This window comes from Primulina eburnea, chromosome 6 (genome assembly GCF_022965805.1).
Source record: "Primulina eburnea isolate SZY01 chromosome 6, ASM2296580v1, whole genome shotgun sequence".
Taxonomy (NCBI): domain Eukaryota; kingdom Viridiplantae; phylum Streptophyta; class Magnoliopsida; order Lamiales; family Gesneriaceae; genus Primulina; species Primulina eburnea.
In genome coordinates, this window is record NC_133106.1 from 32,542,606 (window position 1) to 32,567,473 (window position 24,868).

General features: G+C 34.6%; 4 protein-coding genes across 7 annotated transcripts; 1 reads left to right on the plus strand and 3 right to left on the minus strand.

The window, feature by feature from the left end:
- Positions 1-27: 27 nt before the first annotated feature.
- Positions 28-8,048, minus strand: LOC140835489 (uncharacterized). The gene is made up of 15 exons (XM_073200983.1): positions 7,883-8,048; positions 7,592-7,676; positions 5,970-6,024; positions 5,620-5,753; positions 4,905-4,957; positions 4,762-4,834; positions 4,541-4,635; positions 4,159-4,332; positions 3,912-4,079; positions 2,967-3,014; positions 2,830-2,870; positions 2,414-2,501; positions 2,143-2,341; positions 1,949-2,053; positions 28-1,696 (listed from the first exon to the last, which is right to left on the minus strand). The coding sequence occupies exons 1-15, from the start codon at positions 8,046-8,048 to the stop codon at positions 1,285-1,287; spliced, it is 1,896 nt and encodes a 631-aa protein (XP_073057084.1). The 3' UTR covers positions 28-1,284.
- A 1,413-nt stretch (positions 8,049-9,461) lies between these two features.
- Positions 9,462-12,841, minus strand: LOC140834375 (protein NDL2-like). Of its 4 annotated transcripts, none has more exons than XM_073199214.1 (11): positions 12,731-12,841; positions 11,861-11,927; positions 11,466-11,563; positions 11,264-11,352; positions 11,013-11,073; positions 10,855-10,941; positions 10,678-10,755; positions 10,532-10,588; positions 10,368-10,423; positions 9,940-10,075; positions 9,462-9,845 (listed from the first exon to the last, which is right to left on the minus strand). In XM_073199214.1, exons 1-11 carry the CDS (start codon positions 12,788-12,790, stop codon positions 9,630-9,632), a joined length of 1,005 nt encoding a protein of 334 aa, XP_073055315.1. In that variant the 5' UTR covers positions 12,791-12,841; the 3' UTR covers positions 9,462-9,629. The 4 variants fall into 4 exon arrangements, with proteins under 4 accessions (XP_073055315.1, XP_073055314.1, XP_073055312.1 ...); XM_073199212.1 differs by having other exon boundaries at positions 9,466-9,845; positions 11,828-11,927; XM_073199213.1 differs by lacking the exon at positions 12,731-12,841 and having other exon boundaries at positions 11,861-12,220.
- Positions 12,842-16,113: 3,272 nt separating this feature from the next.
- LOC140833495 (uncharacterized) lies at positions 16,114-18,244 on the plus strand. Its single transcript, XM_073197834.1, has 3 exons — positions 16,114-16,233; positions 16,799-16,989; positions 17,870-18,244. The coding sequence occupies exons 2-3, from the start codon at positions 16,808-16,810 to the stop codon at positions 18,054-18,056; spliced, it is 369 nt and encodes a 122-aa protein (XP_073053935.1). The 5' UTR covers positions 16,114-16,233; positions 16,799-16,807; the 3' UTR covers positions 18,057-18,244.
- A 418-nt stretch (positions 18,245-18,662) lies between these two features.
- Positions 18,663-21,701, minus strand: LOC140834376 (ferrochelatase-1, chloroplastic). The gene is made up of 9 exons (XM_073199215.1): positions 21,570-21,701; positions 20,823-21,129; positions 20,593-20,736; positions 20,397-20,498; positions 20,040-20,143; positions 19,836-19,962; positions 19,577-19,729; positions 19,332-19,432; positions 18,663-19,232 (listed from the first exon to the last, which is right to left on the minus strand). The coding sequence occupies exons 1-9, from the start codon at positions 21,629-21,631 to the stop codon at positions 18,917-18,919; spliced, it is 1,416 nt and encodes a 471-aa protein (XP_073055316.1). The 5' UTR covers positions 21,632-21,701; the 3' UTR covers positions 18,663-18,916.
- Between the last annotated feature and the right edge of the window lie 3,167 nt (positions 21,702-24,868).

A 24,868-nucleotide genomic window follows, 5' to 3' on the forward strand; every position in this document is an offset into this window, starting at 1 on the left:
GATGGGCTTTCAGCAAAGATGTTTATGGTTTTCAGCAAAGATGGGATGATTGGAACACCAACATAAAGGAAGCAAATTTAGGAGAATCACGATGTCGTCGAAGAACTTGAAAAGAATATTTTTACTTCTTTTACTATAGAAATTTTAAAATATTGAGTTTGGCGCAGAGCCGCCGTTCTTGGGGCTTTCCACGACAGCAAACCATGCTAGCAACACAAGCACCAGGGATTGTGCAAGTGAATTTCCCTAGTCCTTTGGCGGCAAAAGCCAGTGAACGCCACTTCTATGGCATTTGCCGATGAAAAGCTACGTTCTGGAGGACACATGAACATTATTAATAAGGGATCTAACTTACTGTCTAAAATCCTGCACATAATACACAAATAAGCCATAATGTTGTCTGAGCACAACACTAATAATTATCCCCCCCCGGATTGCATCCAATGGTCTTTACTAATACCTTTCTTGACAACAGCAGCTCCAAGGATTTAGAATGAACAGCAAAATATGGCTTAAACAAACATGCAAATAATTGCCTAATAAAAAAATACTCGGTCGCCCATCTTCGTCATCTGGCCTCGTCGTGACTAAGTCTCATGTTAAACTCCTTCCGACCTAAAAATTAAAAAGGCAAAAAGACATACCTTCAACAGCTTCGACACGAAACGTGTAAAGATCCATACAGTATTTTTTTCAATTGCTACAGCTCTGGCAAAAGTTTATGCCAGCATCCAAACCTCACATTCGAGAAGGACGTCAGTCAGAAATGATCAACAAAGAGAAAAAAACAGAAGATATTAATCTCACAAGGTATATACTAGAGCAAACTATCTGTGATGGTACAGCCGACAAAGGTTACAAGTTAAAGTTGGGAACTATGACTTCAATGTATTTCTTGCGTCAAACTGTAGGTAAACAGATTATTTATATATATTATTTAGCTACAATTACATCCAACCGATGGGATATACTCATGTACCTGTTGAAAGAATAGCCTGTAAATAGCCATATTCTATCTTTCCCAAACTTCAACCACACAATATTTAGCTCGGAAATCAAGTTCCAATAATTTTTCTAGTATACTCTTTTTTGCTGGTGTGAAGATATTCAAAGAAACATGTAACATCTCACACGTCATATGATGCTTATCTCTTTGAGTGCTTTGGACTGTGTCTGGAATGCCTTGAATCATGGCCTACATCCCTCTCTTTGTAACTCCTCCCCCAATCAACACAGTTCATAACCAGACTTTGAGAGTGACTGATGTCAGACTCGGACTCAGACTCAGACTCTCCCTTTAAAACCTTTTTGACGATCACTCGGTTCACAGCATCCCATTCTCTCATGGTACTTCGACTCTCCATAATGATGCTTGTCTCTCCTTTTGCTAGGCTGATCAGAACTTCTGGTCGGATATTCTGTGTTTGATTTCGACCTCCGAGAATGATACAACCTCTTCTGCCTTCCACCATAAGAGGAGTCATATCTTTTCTTACGTTTATCATCAGCGTAGCGATCAACAGAATCATGATATTTGTCATGTTGACTTCTCTTCCTTGATCTTCGAGTGAAGCTCCCCCCAATGAGACCCATGCTAAGTTCTTTCCCTTTTGGTGACTTGTAAAAATGTGCTCTTTCTGGATTTTTATAACGATAGACCTCAGGAATAAAGTTTTTGTCGCCAGAAAATTGTTGTCTGATAAACAATATCTCAAATTAGAAATTTATATTTGCAGAGGACATACCAAGGAAAGGAACAGAAGATTAAGGTAAATTAATGAAAGAACAAATGCATGAAGTACAAGTTCCTGTAACCAAGGTCATACATATGAAGATTGATGCAACTTCTGGTCATCAATTCTCACTCATTGAAAAGGAGAAGAGACAAAAACCTTAGCACCTGCATAAGAGATTTAACCACCGCTGAGGCATATCATCGAAAGCTTACCTTGGCAGATTTTCATTTGAATGTTTCTGTCTATTTTTGCAGCGTTGAAGCCCAAAAACCTCAGAATGGCAAGGCGGTCCCATGTTTCCCATCTTCAAATTTTCACTGCCACATATAGTCAGTGTCAAATGTTGCACATGCCAACTTTGCGGAAGATTTGAGGAAAAGATATGAGTAACAACCAGCAAACCTACCTAGGAACAAAGGAACCACCAAACATGGGACAGATATAAGGAGGGATTGCATACGGTGCCGCTGGGGCCATGTATGCATTGAATGGCATCAATCCGCGATTACTATACATATTTGCATATGATCTAAAAGGATGAATTGTAGAATTACTCATGTAGGGGGGGCCATAGGTTCGCATGCCTCCATTAAATGCAAAATTTCCTAAAATTAAGTGGTGATATAATTAAACAGGCAATTGTAAAAAGAGCAGGAGACAAAAAAAACTGACTATACCTGGCTGAAACATGGGAGTTATATTAGAAGTAGGGCAATCTCTCATGAGATGGTCAGGCGAACCACATGTCAAACAAGTACGGATCCCCTGAACACCAACAATGCACTGTCAATAAAAACTTAAAACAATTCCTAGCAAAGACCTTGGACCAAGAAGCATAATTCAATGAATTTCAATTGCATTCCCACCATATATTGAAGAGTGTCTAATGAAGACAAAGAAGAGAGAAAACTCTGACAGTTCAGAAAACACCATATATAGTTTACTCCTCTCTCAAAAGAGAAAATAAAGAATGATTGGGGTCATTATGAATCTTTATTTCATCGTTTAGGCTCCGAATGGTTCTAGCACATAACATTTCTATAGAATTTAATTCAGGAGATGATACTCACAAGTCGAGGTCTGTAAAGTTTACCTCATTGTGTTCACCATGAGCCAAAAAATTTATATCTCCACCTGAAATTAATGGCACCATCGCACAAGTCAGTATACATAATAATAATAATAATTAGCTGATATAGATTACAGAGTCGATATAAGGCATTTTTTTACCTTCTCTGTCAATCCAGAATTCCTCTTCTCTCTTAGCACTAGAATCAGCTGTAATTTAAAAGCAAAAACTCACAAATGTCAAGTAGGGGGCGGGAGCTGGTGAAGGAAAAAAAGGTGAGTAAAACTTATGAATAAAGGGCTATAAAATCGAGTGTGCAGATGCTATCAGATCCATCGAAGATGATTAGCCTCACAAGCCTGAGGAAAGCAGATAAAAAGGGAGTTTTTACAAAGGTGTAATAAATTTTGGCATTCATAGCCTCTAAAATAAATATAACATCAGCAGTCACCACAAACCCTCACCTGGATTCCATTGTTTTGCTCAATAAGTTATTTGCATAGCATATTTGGAAAAAGGTGTTTTGTACAGTATAGTGGTATAATTGCCTTTCAAGGTTTTATTTAACCCTCAGATATACTCGGCTGATTATAGCAACTATGCCTTATATTAGAAAAGGTCCATATGCTTTTCCACAAAAAAAGGGGTCTGTACGCTCAAAAGAAACAAATGGATATAGCAGACAAGGTCCTATCAATGAAACTGTCCAGTCTACTTCTTAGCATAAAAAGTAGACAGACAGTATCATAAGTTCCTATCTATGAAACTGTCCATTCTACTTCTTAACATAAAAAGTAGAAGAGACAGAATCATGGAAACAGTTCCATAACAAGGAGACCATCCAAAAGCTTCACCCTTCAGCAATATCCTACACACAGAAAATTCATACATCATGCAGAGGCAAGTACCTTCATCATGATCTTTAACTTGAGGAATAACAAGTTGATTTTCCAGCCGAAAAGTCATTGAAGGTGTGACATCTTCAAATCCTCTCTGCATGTTATCATGATGAGGATACCTGCCTCTTACATTATCTACTTGTTTGGCTTTCTGCCATTGAAAGGCAGATTTTATATCGTTATCACCTACTAAGCTGTCATGATTACCAGAGTCTGCAAATGGCACATTTCTTTGCGGCTGTTGCTCATAATATGATTCAAAAACTTGATTTGATCCTTTCCCAGTGGCAGCAGGAGACTGAGGAACTTCCAGTTCCCTTTTGACAACTCTATGAGCACAATAAATGCCTTCAGCTCGGATTCCAGATTCTCCATCTGTATGTACAAAATAAAAAAATTATGCACCATCCCAAGGAATGTCCATCAAAATTTGGCAAAAAAACAAGCTATCCACCTGGCACGTGTTTCTGCAAGTCGTGATTCTCTAAACCAGAGACAAGCACCTGATATTCAAGGAAACGTCTAATTGCTTTTCGAAGTGATAAATTTGGTAGTAGATCTCCTACGCTGCATTGGTCAGAAAAGCATTTTGGGCACCTTCCTCTCTCAACAAGCACCCGACTAATACCTGAACAACCAACACATAATTCTGTATAAATAAATCTTATAATAATTATTATGAAAAAACTCCAGCACATGAAAACAACTTGGTAAAGTGTGAACATTTAACAGATGATCGTGAATCCCCAGAAGTAATCATCTTTCTCAGTACTTGCAGTGTTCTTCAACCAACATCAAAAGGTAGTCATATTAAGAGAGAACTTGTTGGTACTCACAATTTTCACAAAAGCTATGATGGCAGCAACGTATCATCACAGCATCCTTGAGGTAATATTTGCAGAGTGTGCATTTCAGTTCCAAAGGTAAATTACTAATTTACACGGAAATGAAATTGGAATTAGATAGCCTTGTGACAACATCTCAAAAATCAGGTCTGCAAGAATAAGAATTCTATGAAAATTTAGTAAAACCGAAGGAGAAACAACAAAATATATACTTGTTTTGCTTCCTTTGCTCTTCCACTCTGGCTTCCAGTGAAATATTTATCTCATTCCCGTTTTGAGTAGAACCTGAAAGTAATGTCATATTATTGATAGATTCCTAACCCAAAAAAGCAGAAGTAACCAGAGCAAAACAAACCTCCGAGTATGGCTTCACTGAGGTTATTGGTGGCAAGATTTTGGTGGTCTAACCTGGCAAACCAAGGCAATAAAAAGAATTTTACAATCTAGAGGACTCAAGAAACAAAACATGATAAACCAACCCTCTCTTTCATGGAAACATGAGTTGCATTGTAAAGTAATCACTGATCAGAGGGAGAGTCACAAGTTTCAATTAAACAAACAGGAGGTCTACTTTGTTTTTCAAGATAAAAAAAGTAGGTCATTGAACAAATTAAATGGAAGTAGATAAACACACTATCATTTTCCATTACAAGAACCAAATATGCTGAAAGGACGTACACAATATCCAAGCGAGCTCATCGTTGGTGCCGCTTACAACCATAGGAAAATCAAAGAAAGCCAAAAGATTTAATATGAAAGTCACTCACTAGATTGATAAATTAACTACTTGTCCTTCAACATGGAAAAAAAATTTAAAAAGAGAATATATGCTATCCATTTCAACAATTCATGACCTCTAAATGTTCACAGAAATAATTTTGTACTAACTAATTCAGGTAAAAAAAAATTTAAATCATCAAAAGGCAAATTGTATCAAAAACTATAAGTTGAATACTGTCTTGTAACAAGTCATCAGTCAACAAAAAATGCATTAGAGCTTCAAAACACTTTTTCAAAATAAGCATAGAGAGGATAAACATGTAATTTAAAATTAATAGATGACTATATACCTCAAGTCAGTAAAGTTTTCCATGTCCTTGTTCATTACATTGTTCTTAATTTCTTGAACAGATGGAGGCAAGTTTGCGTTGTTAAAGGGAAACAAATCAGCACCAAAGTCATCCAACTCATCAATCGGTTCTTTCTGTAGATACAAGAATGTGCGATGATGAGAAAAATAATAGGCAACCATGTATGCAAAGAACCAGCATCTGAATCAAACAAAAAAGTAATCTAAGAATTGAGATATTACATAGAAATTTGGTGATATTTCAAACAAAAGTGCTACCAGGGTTAAATCGAAACCGAAGAAAAACAATAGAAGTGACAGATGCAAACTACTCATATCAATACAACTTACAGCAGGATTCAAAGTATAGTATCCTTCCGTCTCATTCACAGCTTCAAGAGGTGACCTGCACTAATAATAAATTAGTTAACCAAAAAATTTGCTCTGTATAGTGACATACAATAATTTGAGAATTATGAGAAGAAAAAGAAAGGATTACATTTACACACAGAGAAAGGGAAGGTGCGTGAGTTTATAGATGAATGGAGTACACCTAATTGATCTTTACGTGTGGCATAAATGTATTGATTTATCGTTTCTAGACAACTAAAGTAATAGCGAGTGGCTTATAGCATAAAGATATCTTGGTATTGTCGACTTCGGCGTCTACTATTTAATCAAAAAGTTATAACTAATGATAATAATTCATCGCAAATTTTTGCACTCAAACGCTACTTTTTGATTGATCCACCAACAAGGGAATTTATTGTTCCCAAATGGTCTCTCCCAATAACAGAAAGTGGAATATACATTTCTACAACTCGGTAGCCAATGAAAATGTTGTGTCTTGATATAGGACTAAAAACTAACAAAATCAAGGTTATAGGACTTCCAAACTTTGGCAAATTAGAGGATAAAAATAGACAACTTACAGGACCAATCTGACAATTATTATAATCTGACAATTATTATATACAGCTCATGGCATTTGCAAGCAAACGGTCGTGATTAAGGAGAATTATTATGTATATGAGAAAAAGCTAAATAAGGAAAAATATGGTTAGAATTACGTGTCTTCTCGTTATGAGTACTTTTCAGCGAAAGCTAATCTTGTTTTTTTTTTCATTTGGCATACTCAATGAAAATCCTAAATGCATCAAAACATCGAATTTCCGTTACACAAACAACGATAATAACTAAATGTGATGTCATAAATCAAAAGAATTGCAAAAGTACTAAAATATATTCGACACCTTTTAGATTCATATTGGTGGCCAAACATCCTTCTTTTCACTTCAACATGTGTTAAAATAGAGGATGTGATCATGTACCAAATCACATAACGATTTACGAATCAAACAGATGATGGAAAATTACATGTGTCCACGTGTTCATCAGTAAACTATTCGATAATTACGAAAACACAAGAGTATAATCTCATCAATCTATAGTTCAAACAGATGATTCCAAATTACATGCTTCCACATGCTCATCAATAACTTAATTATTCGATAATTTCCAAAACAATAGAGTCACACAAGTCAATGCACCAACTAAATTCTTTGATCGATAACTACCAAAGCGTCGTATAACTAGAATTAATTCACCAATTCATGTCATCCACTTACCACATTTGTGTTGATCTAAACCAACTAGCAGACCATGCTATTGAAAAATATAAGTGGCCATGATCTAAGCGAAATAATCGCGCCACTAATCCAATACATGCTCGCTTATATTAGCACAAAACAAAAATTTACCAAACCACGAGCGTACATTCTAAATCTCCAGTCGTAAAACGACAAGATCATGTTGCTATTTTTAAACATGAAATACCCCAAACATTACTGAATATGACAAGCACTCTCGTGCATGCAAAATTTCAAATAGAGACGCTTCAAAAATACTGCGAAAATCCCGAAGAAACTAGCTAATTAATTTTAATAATAATAATAATAAAGAAAGAAACTCACAGGGCCGCGGGCACAGCTCCACAGGGAACTCGTCTAACAATGACGCTGGATCCACGGGGAATTTGGAAATCATCACCTTTGTATTCTACATCACAACCACATATCCAGTAAAATACTTAAAACCAACTCGCATAATTAATTACCAGAAATTTTATTCATCAAAAGAAATTGAAAATGCATGCACGGTGCACCGACGCAGCACATGAAATCACGATTAAGGAAAACGAAGACGAAAACACGGCAACTCAACGAAATGGCAGGAATTTCAAGGGAATGACGAATTTGACACACCTAGACCGGAACCCGCGTCGGAGAACACGAGATCGAAGCCTTGCTGCGAAGCCTTTCCTCTCAGAATCTTCGCTCGAAGTTCTCGAACGGAGATTGACGCCCGATCTCCGACCTCCATTGAATCAAAGTTGACGGCGCTCCTGAATTTGAAACGGATCGACGACATAGCTTTGCTTCGTCTCTCCGAACACCGCTCAGATGAACGTGCATATATGAGCTTTGTCTATATATATATATATATATATAATATATATATATATATACATGTACCACAGTTTCTTTGTCAGGAATGGATTTTCCACTGTTTTCTGGTGTGTCAGAACAGAAGCAGGTAGCGGAGGAAAGGGGTATTTATAGAAGTAGAGGGGGATGGGGTCACCACGTGCGTCAACGAGGAGACAGGAATTTTGTACTGTATTACTTTGAAATTTATGACATCATTCCATCATTTGTGTGTCGGATAAAAGATTCTCTCTATTTATAAATTGAAGAGCATTTTGTGCAAATTTTGTGCAATTCTTTTTTTCTTTTTTTAAGAAAAGCCATTTTTGTGCAAGTTTAATTTCAAGTAGTTTCCACCATTACTTAAACATAATTTTCATATCAATCTAGCCACAAAACATGTAATTGAAGCTGAATTCAACTAGTTTTGGATGTGTAGAAGCATCGATGCCGATTATTAATAAGTTTGACGATAATTATACAACTATAATTTATTTCATTCTTCAAATCAATTTTCTAAAAAATATACAAGATGGATCTTCAATTCAAATAGTTTGAGAGTTAATGATTGATGCATGAGAACAATGATGTTGATTATCAATTATAAATAAAATTAATAATAAGTGATAATTAATAAATTAATAAGAAGTATGTATTATTAATAACAAGAAAATTTTTTAGAAAAGATAATAAAATATATTTGAGCAATAATAAGAATAATAAATGAAAATAATCAATAATATGTAATATAAACAATAATATCAATAATTATTATAAAAATAAATGGTAAGAATTATAATAATTAACACAGTTGATTGGTTAAAATTAGAAAAGAAGTTCATGTGCAAAATATTTGAAAAAAAAATTAAGATATTTTCCTATTTTTATGTGAATGAAGAGTTAAAACCTAAAACTATTTTTTTTAAATGCGGATTGATATCAAAGATTATTTAGCATAGGGATTATGCCTGATTATAAATAAGTTTTAGTGATTTTAATTTAGAGGTTTCACTATTAATAATATATTTATATTTTTCTTATATTGATTGAATAATGAATACTTTAGTCCATCATTTTAGTTTATAATATTTTAGAATTGAAATAATTTTATTTTATAATAATATATTTAATATTTAATATAAAAATATATAATTATAGTTTTTTTTGTTACTAATTTTATATAAATTGATAGATTTTAACTTATGATTAAAAAAAATTGCTAAAAATTATTAATATAAAACTGAAAAGTAGCTTTAATATTTTAATAATTTTTACATTGTGTATTGTATAAAATATAAAATAATTTAATTTTTTTATAGGTCCAACGAGTCTAACTCGAGTTAAATCCACGAGTCTCAGATTTGGTCATACTCTTCACGATGTAATCACATAATTGTTTGACTTAATTTATTATATATATAAAAAAATTGTTTGACTTATGTGGTGGGACCTTGGACTATAATTCGCTGGGAAAAAGACCAAAGAAATAAGCCTTTAGCTACCCACTATTCACAACCCGTTCTAATTATGCATGGGTTCTTGTTTTGATTGGCTTTAACTTCAACCCCATACTTTCTGGTGAAAAAAGTTCATACGAAATGCTCCTTGGATTCAAAGGACTTCTGGGGACGAGGTTGAGTCGAGACGGCCTGTAGAGGCCAAACCCCACGAGAAAATATTCCAACGGTATCATCATTGCATCTGGTCGTTCTTCGGTAACTACAGACCCACATTCTTGAACCTGCGTGCATAAACAACAGATACGATATGTCATGAATGGGTCGCCGTGCACTTTTTAGACAGTTGTAGGAGAAAGCGGTTATAGTGCAATGTACCTCAACCAAGGCACTGAATCTCCTGTCTAACTTCAATGTCATGTGGAGAGCTTCATAGTAGAAAGGAGAGTTGTCTCCAACGAAAATCAAGGATGGACATTTAAGTTTCCTCAAGCCTTCGGTAATGTCTGGTCTCCTGCCACACAGGAGATATTGAGATACAACTCTTTGGGCGACAAAGGAAGCAATGATAGAAATGTGTATAATTGGTGACACATGGTGTACTGTTGCCTGTGGGTGTACTGTGTAAGGATTATGAGAAGCTTATGACAATCAATAAAAGATGTCACCGAGAGACTAATGTTTCCGCTGGCAGCATTATCGGTTGATTAAACGCATCCTTAATGTCGTAGCTCAAAACCAGATAATGAATCACTATATACACAACCATAGATTGTGTTTAAAGGCTTGAATGTGGAAGAGCTTACCCATTAATGGCTTCAAGAAATCTGAGCACACTTCGGCCCTGCCTCTCTCCCAAAGACTGCATATAACCAAGATAAAAAATGAGTTTGATGGAACTTTAGTAATTGCTAGATGAAAGTGGTTCGAGGGAATATAAAATGGAAATGATAAGAAACAGGACACCGACTCTTCTGCATGATCGAATGATGTCAGATTCTGGTATATCCACACTGCCACGAGCTACCTGTTAAATCATTGAAAATCCAATGAACTCATCAGTTCATCTGAAACGAATCATATATATTCTCAAACCAAAAGGATGCATCAAAACACCTTGCTGAAGTACCGCGTGAGCAGTAATTCTTTAATCAAACCACACATTCCACATATGTGCAATAATTTAGACAGCACCTGAATATATAGTTAAGCATTACAAGAAAATAAAATCACGATCGTACAGAAAACAAGTAACAAGGGGAGAACTGAAAGAAATTTCTCGAGAAGATAAACCTTATTACATAACCACTCTGTCCAAGATGGTGCTTTGCATAGAGGCGAAACAAGAATCAAACCCATAACCCTGTGCGAGTACTTAATCTGCAGTAGTATACAACTTCTTAATAAAGATTTCAGAAACAAGATAGAGTTGTAGAAGAAGAATGACTTACAGCAAACAGAGTTAGAATATAAGCTCCAGCTGTTACCCCAAGACACATCACCGCACCAAGTCTGGAGAGACATGCATATAATCAAATTCAACATTATATTTTATTACATTAACCCATCAACTATTGGATTGCCTCTAGAGAAAAATGAAAAAACAAATAAATTAACTAGGTGAAATAGACTAAAGAAACTACGGTTACAAAGCAATAGTAACTGAATAAGAGGAGAGACATATGAGTTTCCTTGATTTTACCCAAAATGATTGAGGACTTCAGCAATCTGATCTGCTAAATCATCAACTGACAAAGAGGGTTCATCAAGGCCAACTATAGCAGCTCCGAACTGCATTAGAATTAATTGAAGTACCAGATAAGAAACGGCACAATTATCTGGTGACAATGATCCCACCCCATTTATCAATGAGCAGTGGTCAAGCAACAAGGGATGGCTCAGACCTCATGCCCAGGAGGGCTGATGTGGTAGATACAGAAGTTATGGAGCAGAAGAGAAAATGCTTCTGGACAAAATAACAATCCTTGGAAACAGGACACATCTGTTTGGAAGTACATGCAGACAAAAGATTATTTAGATATCAATAACTCGTTTTCAAAGCAACTAGCATGTTGCAACAATTAAAATGAATGTAAACATGTTCCAACGAACATCACATAGCCAAATTTTTAGTGGTTGCAATATATGATAAATAGTCTTAAACAGGATGTGAGGCACCGACAAATGGTCAAGGTCAAGTAAATGCAATTACATATAGAACAAATTGCCATTATGGTCAGTGTTTAGTCTATCCTAGTTTACTTACGGTTCAAAGCTAGATCAGGATAAGTAATCAAACCCGGCTTGTCTTGGTCCCCAAAAATGGAAACTGAAACAGAACCACAGCCGGTTTTAACAATATGCTCCTGTAAGCCATCATAAAAAACATGATTTATATAACTATTGCGGAAAAAGAAACGTAAAAGACCCATTAGAGCCAAATATTCCATCAGATTTCTATATTCCAGGAATATTAGGATGCTAAATGCTTTAACAATTGAAACAATCTTTTCCAAAAAAAAAAAAAAAGGAAGATGTCGGCCATTTGCTTCTCTCTAGCAAGCATATTTAGTTAGCAAAGTTTCCAAGACATACGATCCCTGTCATCTGGACAACACACAAGTAAATAAGACTTGATCCTACTTTGCATACGATAATCAAAGACCTGAAAACATGGATGGTTGTGAAACTGCCCATAGACTTTCCAGTTAGATGCTTATCTAGCTATAAATGGTATATCCCACTCCAGATACATGCAGTCGGTTCCTGTTTCAAAGCAAGGATGAAGAAAGCGAAACCGACGGCTTCTTGCATGTCATCATGTAACTACAATTAAATTGGAAACTACACGAGTAATTTATAAAATCGTTGGAATCAAAAGTTTCCCCTCCCCTTGATGCAAAATCACAATATTTAACTCTTGAGTTGATTGTGATCATAACCCAGAACACTCGTAAATGGAAGAACAATACCTAAAAATTCAATGTCAGGCAAACCAGTAATGCGCACACTAGTGTTTCTCCATCAAGACGAATTTCCCTCCAAAAAAAAAAAACAGCGCACTAGCCTCACTGCTGAGAAACATAGCACCGCCACTAAAATTTTAAACAAGCATAATGATGCACACATCTATTCGTCTATACGGATGAATAAGAGCTCGACTATTCACCTTCCCGGAGAGAGGAATGGACTCCGTATCAACGCAGACAGAATCGCTGGAGTCCGCCATTGCCAGTCTCACAAATTCGAGACGCGTTGGATCTATAATTATATACACAACGAAAACCTGTTAATTACAATTAATAAATGCTAATCATTAACTAACAGGCCACCGACACTGGAGCAAACGGAGTGGGCCCAATCGTGTGATGTCATTATCGGACTTTTTAAATTTTAACGTTTGTTTTGTGCCGACAGATTTCCTCACGTGAAGTGGAAAAAATAATAACTTTATATTATTAAAGAAAGAAAAAACTCATTTTTCCTTCCATCTCCGACAGCCACATCGTGAAGGAAGAAAAACTCACCTCTCTCATTCTTATTCAGAAATTGAATTCAAACATTAGTCACATAACACATTATTGAATTTGATTTTGAATTTCTTGATTTGATGTATAATAATACTGACGTTGATTATTAATTGTCAGATTAAATACAATTAAGTTGGATCGATAACATGACAATAATTTATAATCAATGTAGAATAATAATAACAAGAAAAATTCATATTTTCACGTTTTGACAATCGTATTCCGGATTTCAATACAAAATTCAGATCACCTAGCTTAATTCGGTTAAATCGAATTAATTGATCGAACATTATTAATAAGAAAATTTAATTGTGTTAATTCTAAAATTTGATTTTAATTTTAAAAATATCGGTCCAGTTTTTGTTTTTGGATTTTTGTTTTTAACATTGGTTTACCGATTTAATCGATAATATAAAAAAATACATCGGTTTTTATATAGAGCCCAAATAATATTTATAATATATAATTTTTTGTGTCATGTAAGCTTTAGCCTATGTTATTTTTTATATTCACGGAAAATTTAGGGTTCGCTTCCAGTAAATGTCACTAGTTCATACGGAGGTTTCGAAATTGCCATGGGCCCGAAATCACGAATAAGATCGTTAGAACGGGGCTAGGAAGGTGTCCCGGTATAGTCATTTCGACGCACTGCTGAAAAACAATATAGTGAATGAATGAATTAAATATTCAAACCTGATATTTATAGGGAAATACTTGGTCCCGTCTTACGTTCTATTTGGGCTAAGGATGGAAGGTATCACCCAATCCATGAGGTATCAATTTTGTTTTTGTAAAATCTTTTAATTCGGTTAATGACCGAAATAATTGATTTTAAATGCATGTCGTTTTAACAAAAACCGTTTCGATTTCGATTTTATCAAATAAGAATCGGTCATTTCGGTTTTTGGGAATTAACTTCGTCGGGAGTATACTTGTCAAATTGGGTTAGGCCCGTCGGGCCGGCCCGCCCCGCTATAAAAATTGAGTGGGTTGGGTTGATAAAATAGCAGCCCGTCTGGAGGCGGGCCAAATGGGTTGAGCCCGTTTGGGTTGCGGGTCAAGACGGGTCGGGCCCAAACGGGGCGGGCTGGCCCGCCAAAGCCCGCCAAATTAATGTAGAATTATACATTTTTAAGTTTTATATAAAAATTGTAATAAGTCTCATGCGCCTACATCACTCTCTTATCTTATTTATTTTTTATTTTTCTCATGGGCCTCGCCTCCATCACTCACTCTGGTAAAATCTGAATCTCTGTAAATTTTATTCATGAAGCTAAAAATAATTTTTAACCATAGCAGGTGTTTGTGAACCCAAGACCGGTTTCGTTTGAAATCCGACGAGTTGGAGTGAAATTTTTTGAACCCGATGGAGGTTTGCTAATTATGTGTATTGTTGAACAGATAATATTTTATAAAATTTACAATTGTCTCTTTTCTTGACTTTATGTTCTCTTCCACGTCTCAATCTTCATGTTTGGTTTTCGGGAGTTAATAGTTTTATTTGCAGAATGATTGAACATAAAATTTCCACAAAAAAAATCAAAATTTTTTGGAATACTCGGTTTGTCGAGTTGTCGGTTTTTACACCTTAACACGTAGAATATGCTATTTTAGAAGAAAAAATACCTGTATAGAATGGAAACACGTGATAAGTTAGTCGTGTATCTCTGCATCAACCATATTATAATATTGATCTTCTAGGAAATAATAATAATAAGAAATGCAATATATAAAATGATCTAATTTCTTAAAAAATCACACAAATAAATTTTTAAAATTATATGTTTATAATTTCAGTATATTTTTAAATTAACTATAAGTTTATTTATAATAGTTTTTACACAAAATATATATAACCACATTTGAGTATTTATTAAAATCATTTGCATCCGGGTTTATATTTTTTTCATAAAAACAAAGAGTATGGCCTAAGTTCATATTAGAGCGACAATTAAGTCGAGTTTTTCATGAGCAGTTCAAAGTTTAATATCCTCGATATTCACTCGTATTTGTGTTGTTTATGAAAATTTATGTGTGTCTGTCTACCTATTAAACTACAGGCGAGGACCACAACACATTGGTGATCATACTGAAGGAGGCACAATTTCGATATCCTCGGTAAATGTAAGTTGTTTGAAATCATTGATACATGCTTGTATAAATTTTCTTTTCTTCGAAAATATTCAAAATTGAACGTTTTTTTATAGGTTAATTACCAGCCAGTGAATATCCAGAAAATTGTTTTTGTAAAAGACGAAGTCAACTTCACAACAGTCTTATGACTACGATCGTCTATGAATCCTACCTCTTATGAAGAAGTGTTAAAATTGGATTAAATCAGTCATTAAATTCGACGAGTAAGTCTCTTGTGAGACGGTCTCATTACTCTTTATGTGTATAGACGGATCAACCCTATCCGATATTCACAATAAAAAAATAATATTATTAGAATAAAAAGTAATATTTTTTTCATAGATGACTCAAATAATAGATTTGTCTCATAAAATACGACCCGTGAGACCGTCTCATATAGGTCTTTGCCAAATTCGATTGGGAGTGAACGGGAAACTACACCAAACATTTGGAACTGAACCGAAAATTTAGCCGAAATTTACTGTAACTCAGCTCACATAATGTGAATTGAAGCTTGTCAGCTTTGAGGTTCTCATATCTTGCACATGCAAAAGTTGGTAAACTAGAGCATGCATGCAACAAAATTTGTCGGATCGACCACTTGCGGTTTTAATTCACCAAATTTATAGCAGTTAACAGAGCTGAAGTTAAGATATTGGTTCAACCTAACCAACAATATACTATAATTAAATAAAACAAAAAATATACAATTTATAATAATAAAACACCACAAAATAATTATCTTGTTAAGATGGGATGAAATGTAACATTATTTTTGTAAAACTTATATTTTGCGTAAATGTAATATATTTTATTTCTGTAGAGATTCGTTTGGCAAACAATTTTCTTTTTCTTGCACAACAAGAAAATAATCTCTGCTTAGCATATAATTTTCAATTGTACGGCACCGCACCAGAGTTACTGGAGAGTACCGAATAGAGAGCACATTTATATGGCAAACCCCGTAACATAATCCCTCGTCTGTTCCTCAAAAACAAGCTTTACGGAGGTATGGAAAGCCGACTTTTTTTAGCTACGCTTAAGCTTCCTATCTATTTTTTTTTTGGGGAAATAAATAGTAAAAAATCAAGTTTAGGTACATTTTTTTATCGTGATTTCGCTTTAGACTTGAAGTAAATCAACTTTATGGGCTTTATGCGGCTCAAATTAGTGAAGTACTGTAAAATTGCTGTTTTTAATTGTTTACCTGATGTAAAAAATCAAGTTTAGGTACATTTTAATTGTTTTTAATTTTCAAATGTCAAAGATCGATGTTTGGTATTGAAGAGGCGAAAGATGTTCCCCAAACCCGTCATTGATTTTTTGCATAACCTCCCTTTGTTTACAGGGTTCTGTCTTCTGAGTGATTGATTCATTATAACCGTAATATTTCATTGGGATGGTGCTTTTTTTGGCACCAACTATGCGGATCCTCTGGAAGGAATTTGTGATAGAGGGGATGTTGACACGATCGATAGACGAGAATTAACAATAGGAGGGGAATTAATGTTGTGAAATATAATGAATAAAATAATAGCTGAATAATAGAATTTGGTTTTTGGGGTTTTATGTAGGATTGGAGGATGGCTTCTAACTTGAATCAACTACGAGCAAAAACTATGGAAGTTTCAAGCTTTGTGGTGAAGAAAGGAGGCACTTACTACAAGCAATTGCTAGAGAAGAACAAGAAATACATCCAAGAACCACCTACGGTGGAAACTTGCCAGCTTTTAGGGAAGCAGCTGTTTTATACCCGCCTTGCCAGGTTTGCCATTTTTTATGCATAATATTCTACATCATTCTTGGAGGATAGGTTTGTTTTTCCAGCCTCGCACTTTTTATTATCTGTGATTGGCAATTAAAGTTTTCTCTAGGAGTATATAACGTTCACTATAAATTGATTTTTATTGTGCATCACAGCTTGTTGCATATGGTATTCTGCAACTTGACTTATAATAATGATGGTGGTTATGTGCTTAAATCTAATTTTCATTGTAAACTTGATATGTTATTTTGGTGCGTGCGTCTTTGAAAATGTCCTTGGTTATTCTTTTGGTACTTTTTAAGACCATGTCTAATCCATCACAACCACTCAAGTGGCATCAAATTCCGAACTAATGTCTTCCTTATCTTCTTTCTGAGTTTGGAGTGAAAATAACAGTGGCATTGACATTAAATTTTTAGAGTTGGAGGGACCGATCTGTCTCTGTGAAAAACCAAGATGGTTGTCTGCAATTGTAATTTCTTAATTCCAATAAGCAGTATGAGTCTATGACAATAATTATAAAATTGATACAATCTTGTCCATTTCTGATATTTCTCCACATCGGATTTTTGTTCGCAACTTTGAACTTTCAAGTCAGAACCTTTAGACAAGTTTGCTGAGTGTCATACCTTCACAGCTCACTGCTCTTTTTTAAAAATTCGTTTATAATTTACCATACTAGATCGTCAGGTTAATCTTGATGTTTGAATGGTTGATAATTGATATATGTTTTTTTTTGGGTATGGTGCTGAAAGTTTCTTACTTTTTTTTTCCTGGGTATCTGTGAATTCGAAACTTCTATCTCGATTATTTCTCTCCTGCAATACTAAATGTAATTAAGACCGCATTATTTATCATTATTGTTGACTTCTTGACACAGCATTCCTAGCCGATATGAATCGTTGTGGAAAGAACTTGATCATGCGAAGCAGATGTTGAAGCGTAGGCAAGAACTGAAGGTAGAGGATGCTGGCATCGCAGCTCTTTTCGGTTTGGAATGTTTTGCCTGGTTTTGTGCTGGAGAGATTATTGGAAGAGGGTTCAAGATAACTGGCTATCATGTCTAGAGTACGACTCATACTGACAATTTTACTTTTACGAGTACTGGTTTTCCTTTATCTAGCTGTTCTGCCACTCGTGCACTTAGCAGAAATTGTGAGCAACTGTTGTCGAATTTCAATTTTGTAGCCTAGTGCTGGTATCGTCCATGAAACTCTTGAGTTTAGCACCAATGAAGAGTGAATTTTCTCTTTTCCACCTTGATCCTTGTCTCTGTTTTGAACAAATCATATCATCGACCTCTTTCGATAGTGCTATCCAATTCATTTCGAATGGATATTGTGATATTGTTCTGTTGGGAAAGCACAACTAAAATATTCTGATTTTGGTTCTTCAACAACATATGGAAACTTGTCATTTGTTACAACAACATTTCGTAACAATGAAAAGAAGTCTTCCAGGAAACGCTCCCATGCGAAAATCTCTATGCCACTCTTCCATTTTAGTTTTGGATATATTGTTTGGAATGATTATCTTTCTTTATAATTTTTTCGGTTTGATTATTAATATTTTAGTTTACTTTTGTTTTAGACCTTTTTGTCATGATGTTCATTAAAACTTATTTCCAATATTTAATCCAAGAGGCACATTCCTGCACATCAATTACTTTGGACTCCCAAGCAAACAGTAAACTCAAAAAATATCACAAAAATTTCTACAAATATGAAAGAAGTAGCAAATACAAAACACAAATTTATCCCAGACTGCATCCAATATATGTCTATGTTGATATGGAAACTTGTAGACGTTTTGTGTAAAGAAAACGGGTGAGTTGCAAAATCATTTTAAAGGCTGTGGTGGTGTCTACGACTTACTCTTCTCATTCGCAAGAGTCAGAGAACTCAACCAAAAAAACCGAATGCCTCTTCTAGAGAAGAAAATTCCTAAAAGCTGATATCACTTTTGGTGATAAAAGTAAAATGAATGCTAGGATTGAACCGAAAAACATTTTGATAGCATACCCTACTACATCATTTTCGGCTTCCTCGGATGTCGAATTAGAAGTTGACATTGCCGTAGCCGAAGGCAGCGCATCTGTTACTGCATTTGCAAGATCATTGATGAAGGACGAGGTGCAGTTAAGAGCCGGGACACGTCCCCAATTGACAATGCCTGATTCAAGTGCCAATTCTCTGTACTCCATATCGATCTCTTCAAGTGTTTCTATGTGCTCACTCACAAAGCTGAGAGTTGAACCTTGGATTATTATAACTTTACAATAACACGCCATCCTCTTATTATTATCATTGAATTAAAACAACAATGTTAAACCATAAGCATACCTCACAGGAACGGCCAGAAGAGATTTCACACCTTGCTGGCCAAGCTCGACAAGAACTTCGTCGGTGTACGGCTTCAACCATTGTACAGGTCCCACCCGGCTCTAAAGTCATAAGCATAAATATATATTAAAATTAACACTTATGCTACATATAGTACAGTTTCATTTATATTGTTGTCGTGGTGACTTCTACTGAAAGTAGGTGAATATTCAGTTTAATTGTATGCTCAGTACACTAAAACCAACCTGATAAGCCAAAGTATGATCGTTGTTAACTCCTCTAGATTTAAGTTCTTGCATGATCAAGAAAATGCACTCTTCCATTTGATCTCTATATGGATCGCCTGCATCCTCTACATAACTGACAGGGACTCCATGAGCACTGAAGAATATCATGGCCTACAGTACAGAGCAAGATGTCAGTTTTATCTTTCTCGTAATAACATGGGTATATTTGAAATTTACTCAGTCAGGTCGACGCTATCAAAGATGGAATAAAACTCACCTCAGCCGGGTTTGGGAAAATTTGTAACTCTTTTTCAATCAAGTCAGCCATAGACTTGATATACCCTTCTCTTTGATACCAAGACTTTATGATAGCAACAGGTAGGTTTGACAAATATGCATCATTCCTAATAAAGAACTTGATTTAGAAATTTAAAGGTCGGGGAAATGAAATCTTATCCAACAAAGTGAGATAAGGGTTCACCTAAACATGTTTTGTAGAACACGGATGCTGGATCCAGTAGTCGAAATAGAATATTGAGGATAGAGAGGCAATACTACGAGCCTTGTAATCCTATCTTTCTTGATCTATCACCAAGAAAAAAGAACACAAGTAATCAATGTGATTAATATAATTCAGAAAGTTCATAAATTGTGGAAGGTCTTAAAACTTTTCAGAGTCAGTAAAAGATATGAAAATCCCCAAACTAGAGAAAAAAACATTCTATGAAACCTAGTTAGTTCGCTATAAGTCAAGCATCAATAATGTGCAATTTTGGAATTGGCATCCATAAATTAAAAAACAAACAGACAAACAAACTATTTCATTCTTATTACTTGCCTGATGAACAGCATCCTCAGTGAATGGGTGCCAATACCGCATCGCCACATAAACATTAGCAGGCACCTCCTTATTCTCCAAAGCCAATTTCAATGCATTCGCCTGAAACAGGGGAATCAAATGACTACTCGTCTAAAATCATAACTACTCAACAAAAAGTAGAATAATTTTTTATTTGTGAAACTGTTAACGGCACCTGCTCATCTGTTATTTTTCTCAATGGTGAACCACCTCCAATGGCAGCATATCCTTCTTTACTTTTGGGAGCACGCAATACAGAAATGAGCTGTGCCAAAGGACGTTGAAGAAATCGGAACAATCTAGGAAGGCGGATGATGTCCTGTAACATGGCAGTAAAAAGTATCACCAACAAGCACACTATAAAACTTATCATTCACAAATGCATTTTTCGATAACAAAACATACGGGATCGGCAAACAAATTGAACAAGAAAGGTTGAACATCATTAAGTGTCTCCGGCCCTCCAAGATTCAAAAGCATTACTCCAATTTTTTCCTCTGTGGTGAGAGGGGTTGCCTCTGCGGTGTTAATGGGGTATGTGAATACACCGGCCGAGCTATATGTTTTGCCAAAGTCTTTAATCTGAGTAGGGAGGTTGAGAGATGATCTTCCAACAAGATTGTTTTTCTTCGAACTCGAATTAGTGCATAAATGCATAGAATCTTCGGATATATTGCAGAAAGTTGGCATCATCCTAGCCTGAGGTAGCAACCTGAAAATGCATGAAATAAAAAACTTCCTCTTGATCCGAGATCGCTTAAATGGCACTGTGACCAAATTTAAGAGCTAGCAAAATAATTGCATCCAGAACAAATTAATTTTCAAATTACACGTGTTATAGTCGAATATAAGGATCGATTCAACAGAAGAGGATTTGGGTTTTAGCAATATCGGCCCTCAGTTTCATTCAGATATTATTCCTCTCCCTTGATCATATATATGTATCACAAACATCGAAAAGTTATATTTCAACATATTTCCAACACACTCTTAAACATAACATTAATAAAGATCACAAGATAAAGACAAAAGCAACGATATTTTCTTGATCCGCCAATAAATACACACAGGAAACGAAAACGCGCCACGAAAAGCAACAAAACAAAACAGTAGCAAACTTTACTATACACATGAAGAACCAAAATCACATACGATGCAGGGTTCCGTCTAAGAGTCATTTGGGGACGAATCTGAGAGCTCGCTGCCGCCTCCATCACGCAAGAGAAGTCAACCCTCAAAAGTACGAGATATATATATATATATATATATATATATATATATATATATATATATATATATATATATATTATATATGAGATGTAACGAAAAAGAGTCAAGCGTAAGCGTATGGAGATCAATCAAAACGACGAAAAATGGAAACTTTGATATAAAAAGTTGGGAGTAAAATGGGGTTTGGCAAGATTCTTTGGATTTGGAGCGGTAGAGAAATAGTTGTTAATATGGGAAAAGGAAAATGCAAAAAAAGAGAAACAGTTGGGTCAGAAGGGTGTTGACGAGTTCTTCTTCAACAACGGCTGCGTCCTTTTACACGTTTTTTCTTTCAAACCGGTTCAGCATTCGAGTTTGGATCCGGAAACCCATTCGTGTAACCGACCCGGGTCGAAAGCCCATTCCAAACCCACAACTTGGGCCGGAAAATTTGTCCATATGGGCAAGTTGGCTTATTTGGGCTTTGTCAATCTTTTATCGGCCTTTTTTTCTTTTGAAATGTTCTTTTTTTACCTGAGATGGGAAGTCGAGATACTACGATTTACGAATTATTTCACCCTGCCGTGCAAGCCTGCCTGCACGGGAAGGGAACGGCTCGGATCACTCCACATGAGTGATCCGGGCCCACCCATGTATTAAAAAAAAAAAAAAAATTGACTCGGATTTTTCCGAGCCGTTACATCTACCCTGCAGGCAGTGCCCGCAGGGGTAGGGTCTACTTACCCGATTTTACATCAGCGCCAGAGAAGATGTTTGTTATAATTAGATCTTAAAATTCGAACATTGTCTCTGAAATCGAAAATTTTGGTATCAAATCAGCAATAAGCAATTCGTCAAAGTATATTACAAAATTGAATACCTAGACAACAGCTGAACAAAATCAAGGGTAATTATAACATCTTATCGGTCTACTCTCTATGTGGAGTAGGTCTCTTATGAGACGGTCTTACGAATCTTTATCTGTGAGACGGGTCAACCCTACCGTTATTCACAATAAAAAGTAATAATCTTAACATAAAAAGTAATATTCTTTCATAAATGACCCAAATAAGAGATTCGTCTCATAAAATACGATTCGTGAGACCATCTCACACAAGTTTTTGTTCTCCATGTGCTAGCTAACTACGACTGATTCTATTTCAATTCAACTAATATATTTTGCCTTAATTTGTATCCTCCACCTTGCTTAGTTCTCCTAAACAACAATTTTTCTAATTTTTTATAAAAAGGAGAGATCGAAAAACATATTTTTTAAAATCATTTGCATCGAACGACACAATTGCTTGTCCGTAAAAATCTTTATATTTTGTTTAAAATTTTATATGAATTTTTTTCCATCTAATATTTATGTTAAAAAATTTTACTAAATTTTTAGAGTTTGGTAAGAACAAGCAATACCCTTAGATTCATTTCTAGTATATTATTATATATATATATATATATATATATATATATATATATATATATAAAATCATATTTTAGTTATTTTGAAGTAGAATTTGGACAGTCCATGAAGTCAATATTATAAGGGAAATCTTTCTTCATGCAAAAATATTGTTTCATAAAAAGTAGGATTTCATGTATTATTATTTTCTGCACTTGTAGAATAATTGCCATTTACGTGTGTGATGAATTCTTTTTGTTCATTTGCAATCGGTTTCGAGGAATCCGAATGAATATATTATCTTAGTAAATTTTTTGCGTGTTTCACAACATTTTTGCATGTTCCTGAGCTATCAACAGACAACAAAATAGAAAATTCAAAAGATAAGGTAATGCTTTAATAATAGCAAAGCTTTATAGTTTTATTTTATTTTTTATAGAGGAAAAAGCTTAAGAATTAAAATATCGAAAATGTGTTCGAATACGATATTTACCAGATTTTATTCTTTACCTAAAATTAATCGATCACGACACAAAATATTTCATGGTAACATTCATGTAAGACGAACGTTTGTCGTTTTACCGAAAATTATAGCTAATGATAACGGTGAAATTCAAATATTTTAAATCGTTCAGTATCTCAAACGTCATATTTCGATTGCTCTACTTAAGAGAGAGAATTATTGTATCCAATAATCTTCTTCTCAATAATTTTACTTCTTGCAATCAATGAGGAATAAAAACCGTAACATTGGCTCTGATAATAGCTATATGTAGAACATAACGCTTGCAGTTTTACTAAAAACTATAGTTAATGATAATTGTGTGACTCAAATATTTTAAATCGTACGACAGTTCAAACACTACATTTCGATTGTCATATTGACCAGCAAAGACAATTATTGCATCCAACAATCCAGAAGCGATCCCATGCACCGTGAAGTTAAAAATATGATTTTTTATATACAATTTTCATAGAAGTATGTGTTTCGACCCTATAGTATTGCAAGAATATAACATGTCCTGCGCGGTATTTAGTGACTATTTAAGGGATTTGTTTTATTCCAAAGAATAAACTCCACACGTTTTATATGTTTTTTTAACTTATGGTGATTTATAATGTTTTTTTTTTTGAAAATTTTTAGATTGTGCATGGGCGATATGACTAATTAATTAGAGAAGAAATTAATTTTTTATCCTAAAATCTGCATATTTTTTATTTATTTTTATTATCTTATAACTCATTTCACGATCTTAGTCCATTTATTTGTAAATTTTTCAATTTAAATCAATTTTCTCTCGAATGTTGACATGACATCAAACATGAAACAGGTGTCACGTCATAATTTTCTGACTACACGCAATTGTTTTCGTGTGACATCATTACTCCGATGAAAGAAAGACCATGAAAAAAATACAAATTAATAAACTAAGATCGTAAATATACCGAAAATTGATAAAAACGCAAAATATACAAGTTACATGAAAAAAAATTAATTTTCCCTTAATATTGTGATAACAGCACTATGACAGCATATCTGGTTGTTCTATACTCTCATTATAATGGATGGTAGATTGAATATATAACATGCCTTGTTTTACTTAAAGTAATTAGCAGCTTTAGTTAATTACCTGTATTAACAAACAAATTGTTTACTAATTAATGTATATAACTTAGATATTTTAAACTTGTTTAATTATTTTAACTATATGCTTTTAGTAATTTCAATTCGTAACACTGTTTAATTTCTTATTTCTCATCATATATTCATTCATAGATCCGAAGTTTCACGAGGAATAAAATTGCCAAAATAAATATATTTTGAAAATTTGTTTCT